Raw genomic sequence first — 18,195 nt, 5'->3', positions numbered from 1 at the left:
TTTTTATGGATTTTCTCACAATGAGCTTATAATTATAATTATACATGTGCTTTACTCTATGCCAGGCACTAAGGTAAGCTCTTTGCCTTATAGTATTTCTTTTAATCCTTAAAACAACAGTGCTGTAAGTGGCATTTCCCAGACGGGAAATAGAGGTGTACAGAGGTTAACCACAATCGAGCAGAAGAGGAGATTAGAACTCAGATCATTTTGCCTTTCAAAGTCTGAGCTCATTTTAGTGACTATGACCTAATACCTCATCTTTCACTTTCATATCAAAGAAAATAAGGTATTAAATAAAGGAAGGCCAGGCACGGCGGCTCACTCCTGTAATCCTAGCACTTTGAGAGGCCGAGGTGGGAGAGTGGGAGGATCGCTTGAGGTCAAGAGTTGGAGACCAGCCTGGGCAATAGCAAGACCCCGTCTCTACAACAGCAACAACAACAACAACAAAAAAAATTGGTCTCGCATGGTGCTGTAGTCCTATCTCCTTGGGAGGCTGAGGCAGGGGGATCACTTGAGTCCAGGAGTTTGAAGTTGCTGTGAGTTATGACGATGACACTGCACTCTGGCCTGGGCAACACAGCAAGACTGTCTCTAAATACATACATGTATACGTACGTACATAAAAAAATATATATGGTTGTCATGTTGCCCTTCTGCAGCCTAGAAGAAAATCAAGGCAGTCTTTCTTTTGTACCTGTCATCCAGGCCTGAAACTGAGTGACGAGAAGCCCATAGCCAGACCACGTGTTTAGGGCTGTGTTGTCTTCTTTAAAAGGCTTAGAACAGAATCCGTACTGATGACCCGGCCACGAGGGACTGATTTGGGCCTAACCCATTCCAGCTCCAGCGCTAGCTGCAGTGCCCTGGAGGTGGAGGAAAGACGGGCAAGGGATTGGGGGGTCCAGATGTGACCAGGGTGGTCCCTGCCATGCCTACTGCTGCCACCCAAGGCTTGGTAGAGTCCTCCTTTTTGAGTCACGACTTGTCACTGCAGACTTTGTCCTTTCTGTCCTTTTCCGGTTCCTTACTTCCAGAGCAGGTCACCAGCACTTGCTGGAGACAGCGTGGGTCAGTTAATCATAAAAGTTGGTAAAAGTGGGGAGTCATAAAAAACCACGCATACCCTAAATGTTTCATTTTAGATTAAAACATATACATGTGTATTTACTGACCTCCCCCCCTTATTTTTTTGACCTTTTTATTGGCCAAGAACTTCCTTTTTAGTGTGAGACTCTGATTAGAGTTCGATATTGTTTTTCTTGCCTAAACTACTCACATGTACCTTGTTTATGATTTTTGGTTTTGGTTTCTTGAAGGTGGAGTGAGCTTTTTTAAAGGCTCTCGGAAGCAATCTGGGTGGAGAATTCTGGATTTTTTAAAAATGACACCTCCTCTCCCACCTCCCCCGTCTTTTACTTGATTTAACAGCCTTTTCACTAATAGCTTTGTTTTTATCAAATCTTTCCAAGACAGTCTACTTAGTTTTCATAGAGACGACTCCTTTTTCCACTAGTAGTTCATTCATTCATGCAATAGTTAAATTATGGAGTTAGAATTCCAAGTGCCTCTGCCCTAAACAGGAATGGACATGACTGGTTCTTGTAAGCAGTGACAGAGTCAAGGACAGAAGCAGCAGCATGCGGTCCCACTGGCCACGGAGAGTTGGCGTGCCGTTGCCGCTAGCCAGCTGTTGGGAGGCCGTGGGCAGCTCGGGTCCCAGTGGGCTGGCCGGGTGGAGGTCAGCGCAGTACTGTGAGGGCGGCCAGGACGGGCAGGAGGGAGAGGCAGGCTTCAGGATCCCACAGCCACCACTCAGCGATGCCTTGGGCCAGTCACTTAACTCTAGGCACCCTGAGTCCCTCATCTGTCAAAGAGAGGCAATTCAACGAAGTCAGCAAACCTATCTTGGACACTGGCTAAGAACCAAGCCATGTGGCGAGATGGTGGCAGTAAACCCTTCCGGAGGGTGGGAGGGTTGTCACAAGGAGAAGGGAAGTGTGTGCATGCATGTAAGGTGCTGTGGCCATGTCCAAGAGAAAGGAGCCCGACTTTCCCTCCACTTTCCCTCTGATGGTGAGGTCATAGTAAGGGCTAACTCTGACTGGTGGCTGCTACTACTAATATCCTAAATTACCTGCGTGTCCCTCACCATGCTGGGTTTCTTCTTTGGTGTCCTTTGATTTTCCACTTTAACCTAGGCATTGAGTACCTTTTCCTCCTAAATGTTTTTCAGAAATTGAAGCCAGAAAAATGAGAAAGTCCTGGGGGGAAACAAAACAAAACCAAACCCAGTGGTTACCAGACAGAGTAAATACAGGATTAATTTATTGGACTGAGGTTAAGGAACTCGGAGCTATCTGGTGTCTACTCCTGTTGCTTTAAGGATTATATTGGTGGTCCCTTTTCCCCCCCAAGGCAATGATGTGTTTCCCTAGGAACCCACCCTTAAAAGTAAACTTCTTCCAGCTGGTCTGCTAAGGTTGCAGCTCTAACTGTCTGTGTTGTGCTGGAACATGGCGGTGCCCAATGTGGTGGCCATGACCTTTCTCTCAGATCAGGTGGAGGATGACCTTCTAGGAGGTAACCACAGACCAACTACTGGTGGATACATAGAATTAAGTTTTTCCCCTTTCCCTCCAAAAGAAGGTTTATCATATAGCTGTCCCTCAGTGTCCACGGGGATTGGTTGTAAGACCGCTTTGGATACCAAAATCCTTGAATCCCATAGTCTCTTGTATGAAATGGCTTAGTTTTTGCATATCACCTGCCCACATCCTCCTGTACACTTTGGACCATCTCTAGATGGGTCAGTGATTCTCCAGCCTTACCGTGTACAGGTCACTCGGGCATCCCGTTGACATGCAGATTGTGATTTAGCAGACTTGGGGTGGAGCCGGAGATGTCCCAGCTCTTACCAACACCCAGGCTGTGCCCTGCTGGTGGCCCACGGACCAAGGTTCTGTACTTTGTGGGTGTCACCCTCACTCTCCCTCGATGCACTGAGCCGCCGTGGAGTAAAGGCTAAAAAGTAATTGTTCAATTTTAATGTTGTCTATTATAGTTCTAAAAAATTTCCATTGTATCCCTTGCTACATCCTAGGCTCTGGTGTCAAGGAAGTAGTTGCTTAAGGTACGTGAGATGAGTCTGGTTAAACTTCGCTGCCCTCCTAGGATGAGTCTGGGTTCTTTCTTCAGTGTGTTTTCTTGTCAGGTCATATTCCTGACAAATATTCCAGAACCAGACTCTCACTCCTGCCTGGGTTCACGACACTGAAAAGATGACTGCTCACCAAGAGGGAAATGAAACATTGTGGACACTCTATTCAGTCATTAAAAATAAAGGGGTGATTCTCTATTGTTGGGCGGAAAGATGACCATAAACTGTTGAGGAAGAAAAATGCAGGTGGTCAGGTACTTTTTCTCCTATTATTTGAGGCTTCCTTTTTTTAAAACATGCATTTTCATTACATTGATAAAAGAATCAACAAACCTATTTCATCCTGTAAAAAGACCCAAAGCAAACAAACAAAACAAAACAGTTAAATCACCACTGAGCCCAACGTGGGTGCGGGCAACTGGGACTCAGGACGGTGTGGCCAGGCCTGCCACTTTGGGGTGTAGCTCAGGTTTCACGTGGAGTTGGGTGTCTCACCCACAGGCCGAGAATATCAGAATCGGTGCCCCGTGAATTGCACAGGGCTTGCGAGTGGGAAGCGATGGTGACGATGGATGTGGAAATTGGCTTGGTTAGGGGCTTTCACAGGTACTCTGTTCTCATCCTGCCCGAGTGCGGATGGCAGAATTGCCACTTTGCAGATGGCGAAACCAAGGCCCAGAGAAGCTAACTTTCCTGGGATTACACACTGACCCTGTCAGGGTTTGAACCTGGGCCTCTGACTCTGAATCTGGTGCTTTCCAAGAAGTCCTTGGGATTTCCTGGACGTCTAGGCAATTTCCAATTCTTCTCTTCTCCTTTTCAGGCGACTGAACCGGAACCAGCTGCACATGTTACCAGAACTGCTGTTCCAGAATAACCAGGCTCTGTCGAGACTGTGAGTGATGCTCTGTGGCCAGAAAGTTCCCTCTGTGGTTTAATCTCCACTATGTATGTGTATGTGTGGGGCGCAGTGCTTGGTGAGTGGGGCCTGGATGTTCCCGTGGCGGTGGCCCCCACGCTCCTGCCCTGGCAGGAGTGGTTCCGGGCGTCAAAGGCCAGGCCCTTTCTGTAGGAAGCAGCTGTGTGGGGCATTTCTCCACGGCAAGCACTTGAAAAAATCCACAGTTCATCCAAACTCCTAGCTGATGCGGACGGTGCGGGCTCCAGGGTGCTCCGGGGGCCGGCATGCTTGTCGACTGCGATGCCAGACTGTTCTTAGTCATCTCTCACTGCCTTTGCTAACCTGCCTTGGGTCGAATATTTATTCACTCAACTAAGCCCTTCTTGAACCTATTTCTATTTTCGGCTTTTCTACCTGTTAGTGTAATGCAGACTATAAGGTTATTAATCATGGTGTAAAATCATATTTTTATTTGCCGTCGATGTGCTTCTTTCAAGTTTAAAGGATAGCTGCTAATTCCGCTGCTCCATGATTTGCCAAATGTGTCTGAATTGTTCCCCCATGTATTTTGTTTCGTGGGATCTTGGGTTGGACAGGACCTTCAAGCTCATCCAAGGAATCTCTTCTGCAGCTCCTTAGCATGTGGTCCTTGCAGTCTTTGTTTGGCTACCTCTAGTGATAGGGAGTTCACCACCTCCCCCGGCAATCAATTCCATTGTTAGACAAATCAGCAACTTAGAAAATTCTTTTTAACTTTGAGCTCTAAATCTGCTTTCTAATAACTTATGTTTTTCTTAGCTTTGCTTTCTGTAACTACCTAGAACCACCATATATTCTTGTTAGGTTTTTGAAAGGCTGTCAGGTTTTTGCATGTTGAGTTGGGAGGACTTTGGGAAGACTCTCACGCTGCACACCCTGCCTAGGGCAGCCCAAGACTTGGGTTCACCACTGAGGCAGGTGCATCCTGGTGCCCCTCCGGGGCGGCCGTCTCACAGGGGGCACAGTCTGGGGAAATGATCAGACAAACCTTTTCATTAATCTGGTTGGTTGTCCCTGGTGCCCAGGCTCACTGAGTTTTTCACCTTGGACGTGGTTATAGGGAACGACACAGGAGCAAGTGTTTGAAGATCTGTTTGCTAATATTCTTTGCCCCCCTCCACCCCGTTCTGCTGACTTGAGCGTGTGGCATTCCCAAACATCTCTGTTACCTCCCCCAGCTGATCTGGCCAAGGAGCACGCGGGCACACTTGGTTCCAGCAACAGAACCCCGCAGGCTGGTGAGATCGCGAGGGCAGAGGTGGGTTGTGCGGGCACAGCCAGCAGGCGCGCGGGCTCCCCCGACAGGAAGTGAGGCCCTGCTGGCCCTCGAGGGGCCGGGACTGAGATGTGAGGGACGTTTCTGGTTCTTTCTGAATTGCCACCTTGCTGTTTCACTCCTCCTGCAAACCAGTGTCCTGGCCTCATCGGCGGCGTCTCTGTTCCACCATGACTTGGGTTACATGGTGCTGACTCGCCTCCCGCTTCCTGTGACCGCAGGGCTGAGATCCACAGTCTCGGCCCAACTCCAGATTCTGGGAGAGAGAATCTGACCGGCCCATCGTAGCTCAGGTCACCCCTGGGCCAGCGAGCCGTGTTGGGCTCCGGCGATCAGCGGGCTCAGGAGCTGGAGGTGGGACACACTCCCTCCGAAGGCAGCGCCTGGCGAACCTGCCCTCTCACCTGGTGACCTTCCGCTTGACTGGGAGGGACCCAGCACTAATCCTTCCCAGCTGGACCAAGTTTCGACTCTCGACTCTCATGCAGAGGCTGTTATGCTAAATCAGCATGAAAATGGGCCTGAGGGAGGCCACGTGTGCCTGGGAAGGTGCAGTCACAAAGCATATGGGTGGTGCGGCCCACATTTCGGTTGATCCTGTCTGTGTAGCCTCCGAAGTTCAAATCAGCTCACAGGTTATTCTTCACTACTGTTAATGCTTCCCTGGTGTTGGGTTAGTCTGTCCGGTTTTCATACTTGGGATCTCTGGCTCAGGGATGTGATTGCCTTGGACCCCAGAGCAGCGTGACACTAGAGTTGGAATTGGATACCAGGCCTGCCGAGTTCCTAAAGAGCCTAAAAATGGGCTTAACCCTTGACGTAGAAATCTCATGTTTGGGCATCTACCCTAAGGAAATAATAAAACATGAGCGCAAACATGTTCATTGGGGCATTATTTAGAATATCAAAACATAGAATATTGAAAAGAATGTGGAAATAACCTAAATGTCCACCATTGGGGGCATGGTTAAGTAGATTGTGATGTATCTACCTGATGGAATATTTATGCAGTCATCAAAAATGGCCTTTGGGAAAGACGTCAAGTAATGCAGATAAATGTTTGTGGTATCAAGAGCCAGGATGCAAAATTGCACGATTGCGAAATAAATCACTCAAAATAATGATGAAAAATGACGGTTGAAGGCCAACAGGGATTGTCTGGGGGTGGCTTTTTTCTTTTCTGTGTTTCCCAGATGTTCTCTAAGAAGCACGTATTAGTTTTATGGTAGGAAGCCTCCCAGTTTTTTGTAAGGGATGGAGAGCCGCTGTAGTCAGAGTTAAAGCAGATGCTGGTTACATGATGTAACATTCCCTTAAATCTATCGATGCCCGTTTGTGCTTCTCTGAGATAAGGATAATAATGGCCACCTCATGGGGCTGATGTGAGCATTAAAGAGAGGTGTGGCCTTCTCTCGTGTCGGACGGGAACATTGCGGCACAAGGGAGGCGCCCAGGAAGTGTCAAGTGAGTCTACACGGGACCTGCTTTGGAGGGTGGCGAGCCTGACTCCCAGGGTGACCTGGCCTGGCTTTAGTCCATCATGGGTGCTGGTCCCCCATCCCCTGTGGGGACTGCGCTCTTAGCTCACATCACCCCTCGATTTGCAGGGAGGCCGGTGTGCGGCCGGCACAGGCCCAAGGCTGGAGTTGGCCTTGGGACGCCAGTGCACAGGCTTGGAGGGCTGACGAAGGGAATCTGCTCTTTGTACTGTCGGGTGCTTTGCTGAGCAGTGTGGGGAGAGCAAACGAGGAGCGCGTAGGTGATGTTGCCCCTGGACCCACTCGGTGTCTCAAAGTTACATTCTCTACTTCCTTAGGGAGGCCCCCACTGAGGGTGGGCCTGGAGTTCCTGCTCAGCAGCCCCCCGCCTTTCTGGAAGAGAGCACCCTCATTCTCTGTCTACAGTTAGAGGGAGTCGGGGTGCTGCAGACGTGCACCTGCCTGGGATACCCTTTCACTGCCTTGCCCCCCGGGGCCGTGGTGAAAGGTTGTGGGAAGTGCAGTCATTACAGTGATGTTAGAATGAGTGGGAGGTTATTCTGTGCCAGGCTCATGTTGAACAACTTACAAATATTATCTGATTTCACCATCAGAACATCTCTGTGAGGTCAGTGTTTCTCCCATTTTACAGATGAAGTATGAGCTCAGAGGGTTGTGACATGCCCAAGGGGTGAGCCACATTTGGACCCTGGCCTGTCCGATGCTGGAGCTTGTCCTTAGATATCATCCCTGCACCCCCTCACCCACCCACTCCCACACCCATCCACCCCCCTCTGCCCCCCACCTACCATCCCTCCACCCCATCCACCTATTTCTAGCTATCCACCACCTGTCCACGTCCCATTTTTTATCCACTCATCAATCCCACCAATCCATCCCTCCATCCCCCATCTCCTCCCTCCACTTGCCCACCTGCCTACCCATCTACCAGCCCACCTGTAAACCCACCCAGACCCTCTCTGCTCCCCAATTCCTTCCCCCATGCTCTCCCTCCCCGCCCCCACCTTCCATCTGCTACCCACCGCCCCCGATCCAGCCATTCCCGAGGGCTTCCTGTGGCCCCGGCTCTGTACTAGATGCTGAGAACCCTTGGAGTGATGTCTGTGTAAGAGGGACAGGCAGGTGTGGCCCTGCTTTTCCAGGAGGTGACGGTCTGTCACCAGTGCTCTTTGAGAGCAGCAGGCCACCCTCTGACCTACCAGCAGATTGGGGTGGGTGGGCGCAATGCTTCACTGGCTGGACCTGTGTCTCCTGCAGGGCCCAGGTGTACCCTGGTGGCAGTTGCCAGGGCTTGGTGTCTGCTCCATCACTGGACAGTCAACCCTCAGGGTGTGGAAATTTGTCTCCGTGGACGCACACAGGGGTTAAGTTTAGAGCTAGAGGAACATGTTTGAAACCTGACTGCTTCTTAGAGCAGCAAAACCCCGTCTTCACCCAGGTTCGGGGGGGGGGGGGGGGAGCAGGTGAGTGTCAGCCCACTCCCCACCTCGCTGCCTCTGGCCTCCAGGTCTGGGGAGGGGTCTCTCCGCTGCCTCGCAGGCCTCCTCTTGCTGGCTGCATTCCCTCCTCATCCAGAAGCTGCTTCTGGAAACCCAGTTCCTCTGGGCTTCCCTTTAGCCTTGAAACCAATATGTGTCCCGACAGGATCGGCCTTTTGTGTCTCTGCTGGGCCTAGAAGGGGCGGGGGCGGGCGATTAAGAGCAGCCCAGGGCATTCGTTTCTCCTTATTTATATCCCTGCCGTAAGGACCACCATAACTCATTAACAGGGCCCTGGTGGTTGGAGAGGCGCGGATGTGATATTCCGCAGGAGCCCTGTTGAAGAATGCTGACCCTATTGACCCTGTCTCAAGCTGGGTTTAATTAAACTGTCAGCACTGGTCACAAGAACAAAGCTTCCCTTCCCGTCCCGGTCCCCAGCCCCCATCAGAGGCAGGAGGGCATTCTCGGCTGAAATGAAGAGCTGTTAAAAATGGATCTGTCTTGCCTCCAAGGGAAATTACCCGAAGCAGGAAGGTGACCTCACTATTGTGACGCGTTCACGCCAGGCAGCAGAGCTGTGGAGCTGAACCGGCCATGCTCTGAAGATGCCGGCACAGGAGTGGGCTCCGGGGCCACCCTCTCCCAGCCAGGGCCTCCTTCCAGCCAGAGCTGCCATGGGACTCCTTAAGTTGCCGTCCATCCCTCCCTAGACTTCCCTTTTCCCAGAAAGGAATTTCACGAGCTTTGCCTCTTGAGGTACTAAGGTGCTTCTGGCATTAACGATAAAAAGGAGCTTCCTTGGTTAGACAGTTTGAGAGGTGCTGGGTCAAGCAGAGTCCTTTGCAGACGGATTTTCCAGCCCCTTTAATATGCTCATGTGCATTATAAAGCTCCCAGGGAGACGTAGAGTGTTGCATTTCCCAAACTGCTTTGACCACGAACCCCTTTACAATTTTTTTTTTCAGGGAATACCTTTTAACATCTCGTGGGCCTGGTGTTAAGTAACTTGCTGAGATCCCAGACCGTAACAATCAGAGCTGAGATTTGAACTCAGGTGCACCTGATCCCGAACTCACACACTTACCTCCAAACCATCAGCACTTGAACTGAGTATGAGTAAGAGTCATTTCACCGGGGAGCTTATTAAAATGCAGATTCACGGGGCCACGCTCATCGAAGGTCCTGAGTCTGTAGGTGTGGAAGGGCCTAAGAATCAGCATTATTGTCAAGCCCCTCTTTATCTGGTCTACACTTTGGGAAAACTCGTTTCCCAGTGAGCGTGGTGAGTCTGAGGTGGTTAGGGGGACCTCCCCCCACACCCGCGTAGAGCCCGTGTGTGCTTCTGCCTGGCCTGGTTCCAGTAAGAGCCACACCAAGTAAGCAAAGCCCCCAAGAGCAGATGCTTCACCTCCTGCAGCCACGCAGAGAGCAATTTGAGGATTATGAGTTGGCAATTATGGAGCACTCTGGATTCTCAAAGTGCTTTCCAATCATTAAATCTGTGCCTGCTGTCAAGGCTCAAGTGAAAAAGGCGTGCGTCCCACTGGGCCGACACGGGAGCCTCTGGGAAGAGGGCGGCCGGCCCGAGATTGACGTCCCGCACGCCAGAGTGGCCTAATGCGCCCAGCATGGATGAATGGCCGAGACTCAGCCCTGGCGCCCGGCTGTGGCTTTGAATCCAACTCTGCCCCTGGCTGGCTCAGTACCACGCAGGCCTTCGCGGATTTGGACAGCCACGGGAGCCCAGGCCCCGGAGGAGGGCTCGGGGAGGGGAGCGCGGTCAGCGGGTCACCCCGGGAGAATGCCCGGCAAATGCAGACTGCCCTGCGCTCACAGGGGCTCAAAGGCATGAAAAGCCGCCCGTCCTCTCCTGCAGTATTACAAAAGTCAGCGTGAGACGAACGGAATTCATAAGCACCAGAAGGTTCTGAACAGAGAGGCGTGCGCGCAGGAGGAGTCTATTGTGAGTAACTTTTGGGGAGGTGAGGATTTTTTAAAAACCATTTCAAAAATTACACAAGTAATTTCGCTAAGATATTGAACATTTGGAAAATAGAAAATAACTAAGAAAGATAAGAGATAAGGGATTTAGTTTTTCAGTTAAATAAGGCATTTAAAAATGCTTGAGCTAACATGCAAATTTTTCTCAAAATAAAGTTTAATACCAAAGCAATATGTAATTGTTATAATAATAATTATTGTTGGCTAAGCAATTTATGTGCTAAACACTTTGTGTGCATTTCTTCAATTTAGCTGCTACAGTCCTATGCAATGGGTCTGTTGTCATCCCCAATCTGCAGCTAGGAGGACTGTGGTACTGGTTAAGGGAGCTGGTTAAATGAACTGGTCACACAGCTAGTTGTTGGCAGATCCAGGCTTGGCATGCAGGGAGTGTGACTCCACACGGCGTGCTCTTCCTCATCGTGCTATACAGCCTCTTCACTGTACAAAATTTGAGAAAATAGAGAAACAGGAGGAAGAAAGAGATTGCTCACAAGTCTTCTGGGGCGGTGGGTTTCAAGGTGTTGAAGGACGTGGGAGACATGGGAGGGTGGAGAGAAAGGATGAAGGACTTTCCGGTGGAAGAAGCGGCTATGCGGACATATGGCTGTGAATTCGGTTCCCCGTGAGCAGGCTCACACAGTTCTAGAGTGTTGCAGAGCTTGGCCTGGGAGGAGGTGTGGACAGGCTCTAGACCTAGGGTGTTCTAGAACGAGGAGTCTAGAACACTCCTCATTCCACCTCTCAGTGCCCTCTTAGCAGTTGGCCAAGCCTCCGTCAGAGCCCCCCGTGTTCCTTATAGCTCTTTGCCCTGCCTCCTCCACCAGACTGGACGGGGACTCGGGCAGTGCTTGTTCCTGTCTCCCCAGCACAAGAGGGTTTAGCAGGCTGGCAAGCCGGAGTATCTTTCTGGAGTTCCTTATAGCTCTTTGCCCTGCCTCCTCCACCAGACTGGACGGGGACTCGGGCAGTGCTTGTTCCTGTCTCCCCAGCACAAGAGGGTTTAGCAGGCTGGCAAGCCGGAGTATCTTTCTGGTGGCAGACGCTGTCCCAAAGATTAAACAGATTCACTGTTCCTCACTCTCTGATTTCTGGGCTTGGGGTTTTGTGGGTCTGTGTTGGGCCCCAGCTTCATGGATTTGGTGGACTCAGTACTTTCTAGCTGACCCCTGTACTACCTGACCTGTGGTTGGCCTTGACTTGTGGCCCAGAAGCGTGAAGCCAAGTGTTCAAGGCTCGGTACTGGTCTGCAGGATAAATAGTCTATTGTGGGGGGGGGGAGTTAAATGGGGTGTCTGGAGAGGCAGCCTGGTGCCCCTCTGTGAGGCTGGTCACAGAGAGCCCTGAAGGAGGCCCCTGCTTCCTGGCGGGCGTGAAGGGAGCAGGGGATCAAGCAGGAGGTATGGACCTTTCAGCGGGTGGAGACAGATGTGAGTTGGCATCAGGCTGAACGCAGGGATGGTGGTGGTGACATGTACATGGTAGGGTTTGACTGCCTCAGTTGTTGATTAGGACGGTGGGGGCCCAGCATCTTCTAGTCACACCCTCCCCTTAGGCTGAGCACTGTGGCCCAGGTGGTCGTGCCCCTACTTGGGATTCCCAGCCAGGCATCAACAGATTAAGGAGCTCAAGGAAGTGATGGGGGTTCCTCAAGCCGTCTGCAGTGTGTGCTGTAAGGCAAAATGTGGTCACTCAAAGGTACCGTCTTTGGTTGTGGCTGGAACCCTGTGGTTTGGAATCAGTTTGGTGGTGCAGCACTGGCTGACTGATGCTAATGAGAAACTGCCTGGCAGTTGATTAATAGCTCTTGATTAATATGGGAAGATATATTATTAATAAAAATATTTTAGCAGCCCAGACCTTTCAAATGTTGGATTTGGGGTGGGGTGGGAGAGGCATCAAAAGACATCTTTTTGGTGACATGGCCAGAACCATTACCTTGTGCATTTGAGCCTGTTTCTGCCCCACCCCCACCCCATGCTGTAGGGCAAGGAGCCCCTGGGCTGTCCGCCTCCATGGTCAGTCTGGCGTTGGCCCCAGTGCTAATCTGGAGCATCGTGGAAGAAGCCTGATCTTTGTCCCAGAAGAGCTCTGAGTGTCTCCTGCTCTTTTAGGGAGCTTTGGAGCAGAGAGGTTCAGAGGGGAGGTACGGAGCACTTAAACTCATCCCTGAGCCTTAATCTCTGGCTTTTTTCCCCTCAGTTCTCTCGGGTCCAACCATGTACTGACCTTTGCTGAGGAGATACAGGCCTCTCTCTGGCCAGTTGCTGGAGGTGACAAGTGGCCTGGCATGAGCGGACCCTCACATGGATCCCGCCCACAAGAGTGGGCTCTGGTTGGGCTTCTCAGATCAGAACTGGACCTGTCCGAGCCTGTTGAGGTGGGCACTAACCTGAAAGGAAGTGCTTACCTTTTAGGAAAAATAGGCAGCCTAAAAATAATACTGGACATCCTTAAAGCACTCGGCTCTTTGCAAAAAGCTTCTTAGCAAAACTCTCGGAGTTTGGTATGTGGTGTATTTTTTCACATCTTAACGAAGCAGCTGGAGATTTGCTAATGTTCTCTGACTCGCTGAGCTAATGCTAACACGGCCCCGTTTCTCTGTGATGCCTTGTCACAGTTTCATGGTCCCAGAACCTTGTGCCTTCAAGGATATTGACTCACTGGATTTTGCTCATCTGGCCACGACGCTGGGCCTGGAGTGTGGTCATCGCTGCAGGCAGGGCTGCCTTAACAAAGCACCACAGCCGAGTGCCAGCACGGTTGGGGTCTGGTGAGGGCTCTCTGCCCGGCTTGCAGATGGCCACCTTCTTGCTGTGTGCTCACGTGGCTGCGGGGGCGGGGCGGGGGGAGGAAGCTCTCTGGTGTCTCTTCCTACAATGACACTGATCTCGTCGTGAGCGCCCCACTCTTACATCTTCAACTTCCTCCCTAAGGCGGCGTCTCCAGACACCGTCACGTTGGTTAAGACTAAAACATACGGATTTAGGGGGAGACACAACTCAGCCCACAGCAGCTGCTCTTGCTGTCTGTGTTAGCTTCCTACTGCTGCTGTAGCAAAATGCTGCACACTTAGTGGCTTAAAACAACACACGCTCCTTATCTCACAGTTCTGGGGGTCAGAAGTCCAAAACGGGGCTCATGGGCTAAAATCAAGATGTCGGCAGAGTTGTGTTCCTTCTGAAGGCTCTAGGGGAGCCCGGAATCTGTTCCTTTTCTTTCCCAGCTTCCAGAGGCTGCCCGCATCCCTCGGCCTGTGGCTGCCTCACTCTGACTTCTGCTTCCTCCTGCCCCCTTCTTTCCCTCGTAGGGACCCTTGTGACCACACTGGGCCCATCTGGAGAATCCAGGCGCACATCTTCATCTTAAAATCCTTAACCTAATCCCATCTGCAAAGTCCCTTTTGCCGTGTGAGGTAACACATCTGCAGGTTCTAGAAATTAGGATGTGTACATCTATGGGGAGGGCCTTATGCTGTCTACCAGGTGGTCTCTTCCCTTCCGAGGACAGTAACCCTCGGTGACTGGAAGCACCCCTCTGCCTGCCTTCCTGCCCCGGGCTCCGGAGTCATGTGCACACCGCCCTCTCTAGGCGCACACCGCAGGCAGGGCCCCCGGGCAGCTCTGCAGCCCTTCCAGTTTATAGTTAGGCTCGTGGCGTCGATCCCTCTTTTCTGAGTCCAGCGATCATGGGTACTGGTTAGCTGTGGGATTCTGGGCAAGTTACCTAACCTCTCTGTGTCTGTTTCCTCATCTGTGGAGTGTTAGGGGGTTGTGAGGATTGGGGTGATTTGTACGGAACATGTAGTCCAGGCACTGTGATTGTGATCATCACCCAAACCAGTAGAAGCGATGAGGGGATGCGTGACATGGCCCCTCCTGCCTCGTTGCTTGGAGGTAGAGGGCAATTTGCTGCCCCAGAAGTCTTTATGAGTAGCCCTTGGCCAGGGGGCCTGTAGGCTCCCCCTTCACCGCGGCCTCCGCAGGAGGTTGCAGGCGGGCGTGACTGTCTCCTTCACTCAGCAGGGCCTGCTCTAGGTTCCCCGCCTGCCTGTTGTCTCTGTCGGGGACAGAGCTTCTTAACTCTCCCTTTGCATCTTGCCTCAGCCGCTCTGGATTTGGCAGGCAGCTTAGCCTGCTGCCCGAGAGCTTTGTGCATGAAATCTCTTTTTTCTTTGGTTTTATAGACTCAAAATAAGGTAGTGACTTCATGCACATGAAAGAAGAATTTCTGCAGCCTCTTTCTCTAAACGCATTCCCTGGGCGTTGACTTTAATACAGAGCCCTTTATTAGATTACCTTGGCATGAGCATTAACACGAATTACAATTCATTACCCTTAAATTCTTGATCTATAATCGCATAAAATTTAAAGAAATAAACACCCAGATACAGTGCCTTACGTTTTCCATGAATCAATGGTATCAATTTCTGCTTAATCTAATCTTAACTTCAACGTTGAGCCTCTTAGCATCAAGAGGCCTTCCTAGAACACACACCCGAGTTCCTCTGGGACTTCAGGTTATCTTGGCGTTACGAGTCCACAGGGGCAGCAGAGGTTGATATTCATGTTCCAAAAGACGCCCCAGCACTCACTGACACACCTGCAGCTTGGTTCTGCTCCGCTGAAACCCAAGCTCCATCCCTCCCTCCTTCCTTCCTGTTCTAGACTGTCCTGCCTCTCATCACTGTTGGCTTCTTAAAAAATTATGATAAAAAACACATACCATAAAAGTTACCATCTTTCTTTTTAAGAGTACAATTTAGTAGTGTTACGTGTATTCACGTTGTTGTTAAACAGATCTCCAGAACTTACTTCTCTTGTAAAACTGCAACTCTCTGCCCATTATAGAGACCCTCCCTTCCCCTCTCCCCCAGCCCTGGTAAGCACCATTCTACTTTCTGTTTCCATGCATTTGACTACTGTAGCTACCTCATACAAATGGAATCATGCAATATTTGTCCTTTTGTGACCGGCTTATTTCACTTAGCACCATGTCCTCAATGTTCATCCATGTTGTGGCTGTGACAGGATTTCCTTACCTTTTAAGGCTGAGTGATATTCCGTTACATGTATAGACCATGTTTTGTTTATCCATTCACCTGTGACGGGCATTTGGGTTCCTGCCACCTCTTGGCTATTGTGAGTAGTGCTGCTATGAACATGGGTGTACAAATGTCTCTGAGACCCTGCTCTCAGTTCTTTTGGAGATTTACCCAGAAGTGGGATCGCTGGATCATATGGTAGTTCTATTCTTAGTGTTTTGAGGAACAATCATACCGCTTTCCATAGCAGCTGCACCATTTTCCATTCCCACCATCAGTGCACAAGGGTTCCGATTTCTCCACATCCTTACCAAAGCTTGTTATTTTCTCTCTCTCTCTCTCTCTCTCTCTGTTTTTTTGATAGTAGCCATCCTAATGGGTGTGAGGGGATATGTCTTTGTGGTTTTGATTTGCATTTCTCTGATGATTAGTTAGTTATGTTGAGCATAACTTGATAGTTATGTTGGCCATTTGCATATCATCTTCGGAGAAATTTCTATTCAAGTCCTTTCCCATTTTTGATTGGGTTATTTGACTTTTTGTTGTTGAGTTATCGTTCTTTATATATTCTGGATGTTAACCCCTTATCAGATGTATGATCTGCAAATATTTTATCCTGTCCCATAGGTTGCCTTTTCATTCTGTTGATTGTGTCTTTTGATGCACAAAGTTTTAAGTCTGGTGTAGTCTCATTCGTCTATTTTTGCTTTTGTTACTTGTGCTTTTGGTGTCATATCCAAGAACTCATTGCCAAGTCCCATGTCATGAAGGTTTTCCCCTGTGTTTTCTTCTAGGAGTTTTATTGTTTTAGATTTTTCATTTAGGTCTTTAATCCATTTTGAGTTGATTTTTGTATATGGTGTAAGATAAGGGCACAACTTTATTCTTCTGCATATGATATCCAGTTTTCCCAGCAGTATTTGTTGAAGAGACTGTCTTTTCCTCACTAAATGGTCTTGGCACACTTGGTGAAGATCATGTGACCACACACAAGGGCTCATTTCCAGGCTCTCTGTTCTATTCCATCAGTCTATTTGTCTGTCTTCATGTCACTGCTGTACTGTTGTGATCACTGTAGCTTTGTAGTAAGTTTTGGAATCAGGAAATGTAAGTCCTGCAACTTTGTTCTTCTTTTTCAAAATTGTTTTGGCTACTTGAGGTTCAGTGATGCCTTTTTATTTGGAAGCACAGAAGACATGAGGTCACAGGAGCTTAGACCTTTAGATTCAAATGGGACAAAAGTCATCTACTCCAGCCTCTGCTTAAACATATTGGGTGATGGGAGCTTGGTACTTCACAAGGCAGCTGGTCTTGTTGGCAGTAGCTCTGATCATTAGGAATCCTCGTACTAACCTTGACCTGTGTTCCTGGCATGTTCACCAGTGACCTTGGTGCTGTTCTCCAGAGTTATACTCAGAGCAAGGGTGTGTGCCAAGCGTCAGCCCTTTAACTAGTCATTATCTTTGGCAGATTTTTTAAGGACCCATGCATGTTTCTAGGACAGATCTGTGAAGATTGTTTATAAGAGGTCATGGGACTAAAGCCATCCTGAAGCAACTGTCTGTGCATTGTATAGATTACTACCAAGATTCACGGGTATCCCATAGTCTCCGTAGCCTCACTTGTTCTATGCCGCCCATTCCTGGCAGCTTTGTGAGGAGTACCTCAGGACTTCCTCATCCTCCCAGACCCGTTGCCCTGGTCTGTTGGGGTGCTGCTCCGGGGGCTCTCATTTAAGAAGCATGGGGTTGTAGCTCCAGGAAGCCAGTGTGACTTAACAAACTAAGGTCCTTCAGCCAGGGGCCAGTTTCCCCCTCTTCCTCCCGGGAAGCTAGCCCTTACCAGGTCTTCCTGTCCATAATCAGAGCCTCTTGGGATGGACCAGTAAGGAGGTGGGGGTGGTAGAGGGCTGGGGAGGGAGCAGTCTGAGGCGTCCTGGGGATGTTTTGGCAGAGTGTAAGAGAAACAAGCGTGGGACAGGGAGTCAGGACACTTGTGTGTCCATCTGGCTGTGACACCTTGGGCAAGTCACTTAGCATCTCTGAACCCTGCTCTGTTTTTCATTTTTATTGAAGACTTGGATGAGTGTACAGAGGGGATGGTTGGCAGATTTGTAGGAGGCACAAAACTGCAAGGGCTGGTCACAGTACTCAGGATGACAGAAAGAAGATTGAAAACTGATCTCCGTGAACGGGGCTGGGATCAATGAGGGGAAACTGAATATTAACAAATCTGAAGGTGACTGTGGAAGCACTGAGTGGGGGCGACCTGGTGGCAGTGCTTGCGAAGAGGGCCTGTGACTTCGAGCTGAGGATGGGGTCAAGAGCATGCCAAGGTGGCTGAAGGAGTGAGGGTACAATAGTCTCAGGCTGAATTAGTAGAGGCAGAGTGTCCTTCCCAGGAGAGGAGAAGTCCTGTTCTAGGCTGTGCGGATTCAAGCACACCCGGAGAACAGGGTTCAGTACCAGGGTCTGTGTTTCACTGTGGGCGGCGTGGGGAGGTCACTGAGCATGCTCCGGAGGAGGGTAGCTGGCGCTGGGCAACATCTGGAAACCATCGCACGTGGGAAATAATCCAGGTGCCTCAGGCTGTTTGGTGTGATGAAGAGAAAATGCAGAGGAACCGGGAGAGTAATTTTCAAATCTGTGTGAAGGGCTGTCATGAGGACGAGGGAGCCAATTTGTTCCAGGAGCTGGGTACAGGGGGAGGGAGTGGGTTTTGGTCTGCTCGAGGCAGGCCTCCTGAGCACGGCTGGCTGGGGAGAGGTGGGCTGCTCTGTGGCCTCGTGCCT

General features: G+C 50.2%; 1 protein-coding gene across 1 annotated transcript in view; it reads left to right on the top strand.

Moving 5' to 3' along the window:
- SLIT1 (slit guidance ligand 1) overlaps positions 1-18,195 on the top strand; it is a 160,137-nt gene that overhangs the window by 22,195 nt on the left and 119,747 nt on the right. Inside the window, exon 4 of the mRNA XM_069460854.1 lies at positions 3,987-4,058. Coding sequence (XP_069316955.1) covers positions 3,987-4,058 — 72 coding nt within the window. The remainder of the gene's footprint in view (positions 1-3,986; positions 4,059-18,195) is intronic.

This window comes from Eulemur rufifrons, chromosome 28 (assembly GCF_041146395.1).
Source record: "Eulemur rufifrons isolate Redbay chromosome 28, OSU_ERuf_1, whole genome shotgun sequence".
NCBI lineage: Eukaryota > Metazoa > Chordata > Mammalia > Primates > Lemuridae > Eulemur > Eulemur rufifrons.
Note: the sequence above shows the minus strand (reverse complement) of the source record. Positions and strands in the feature narration are given on the sequence as shown.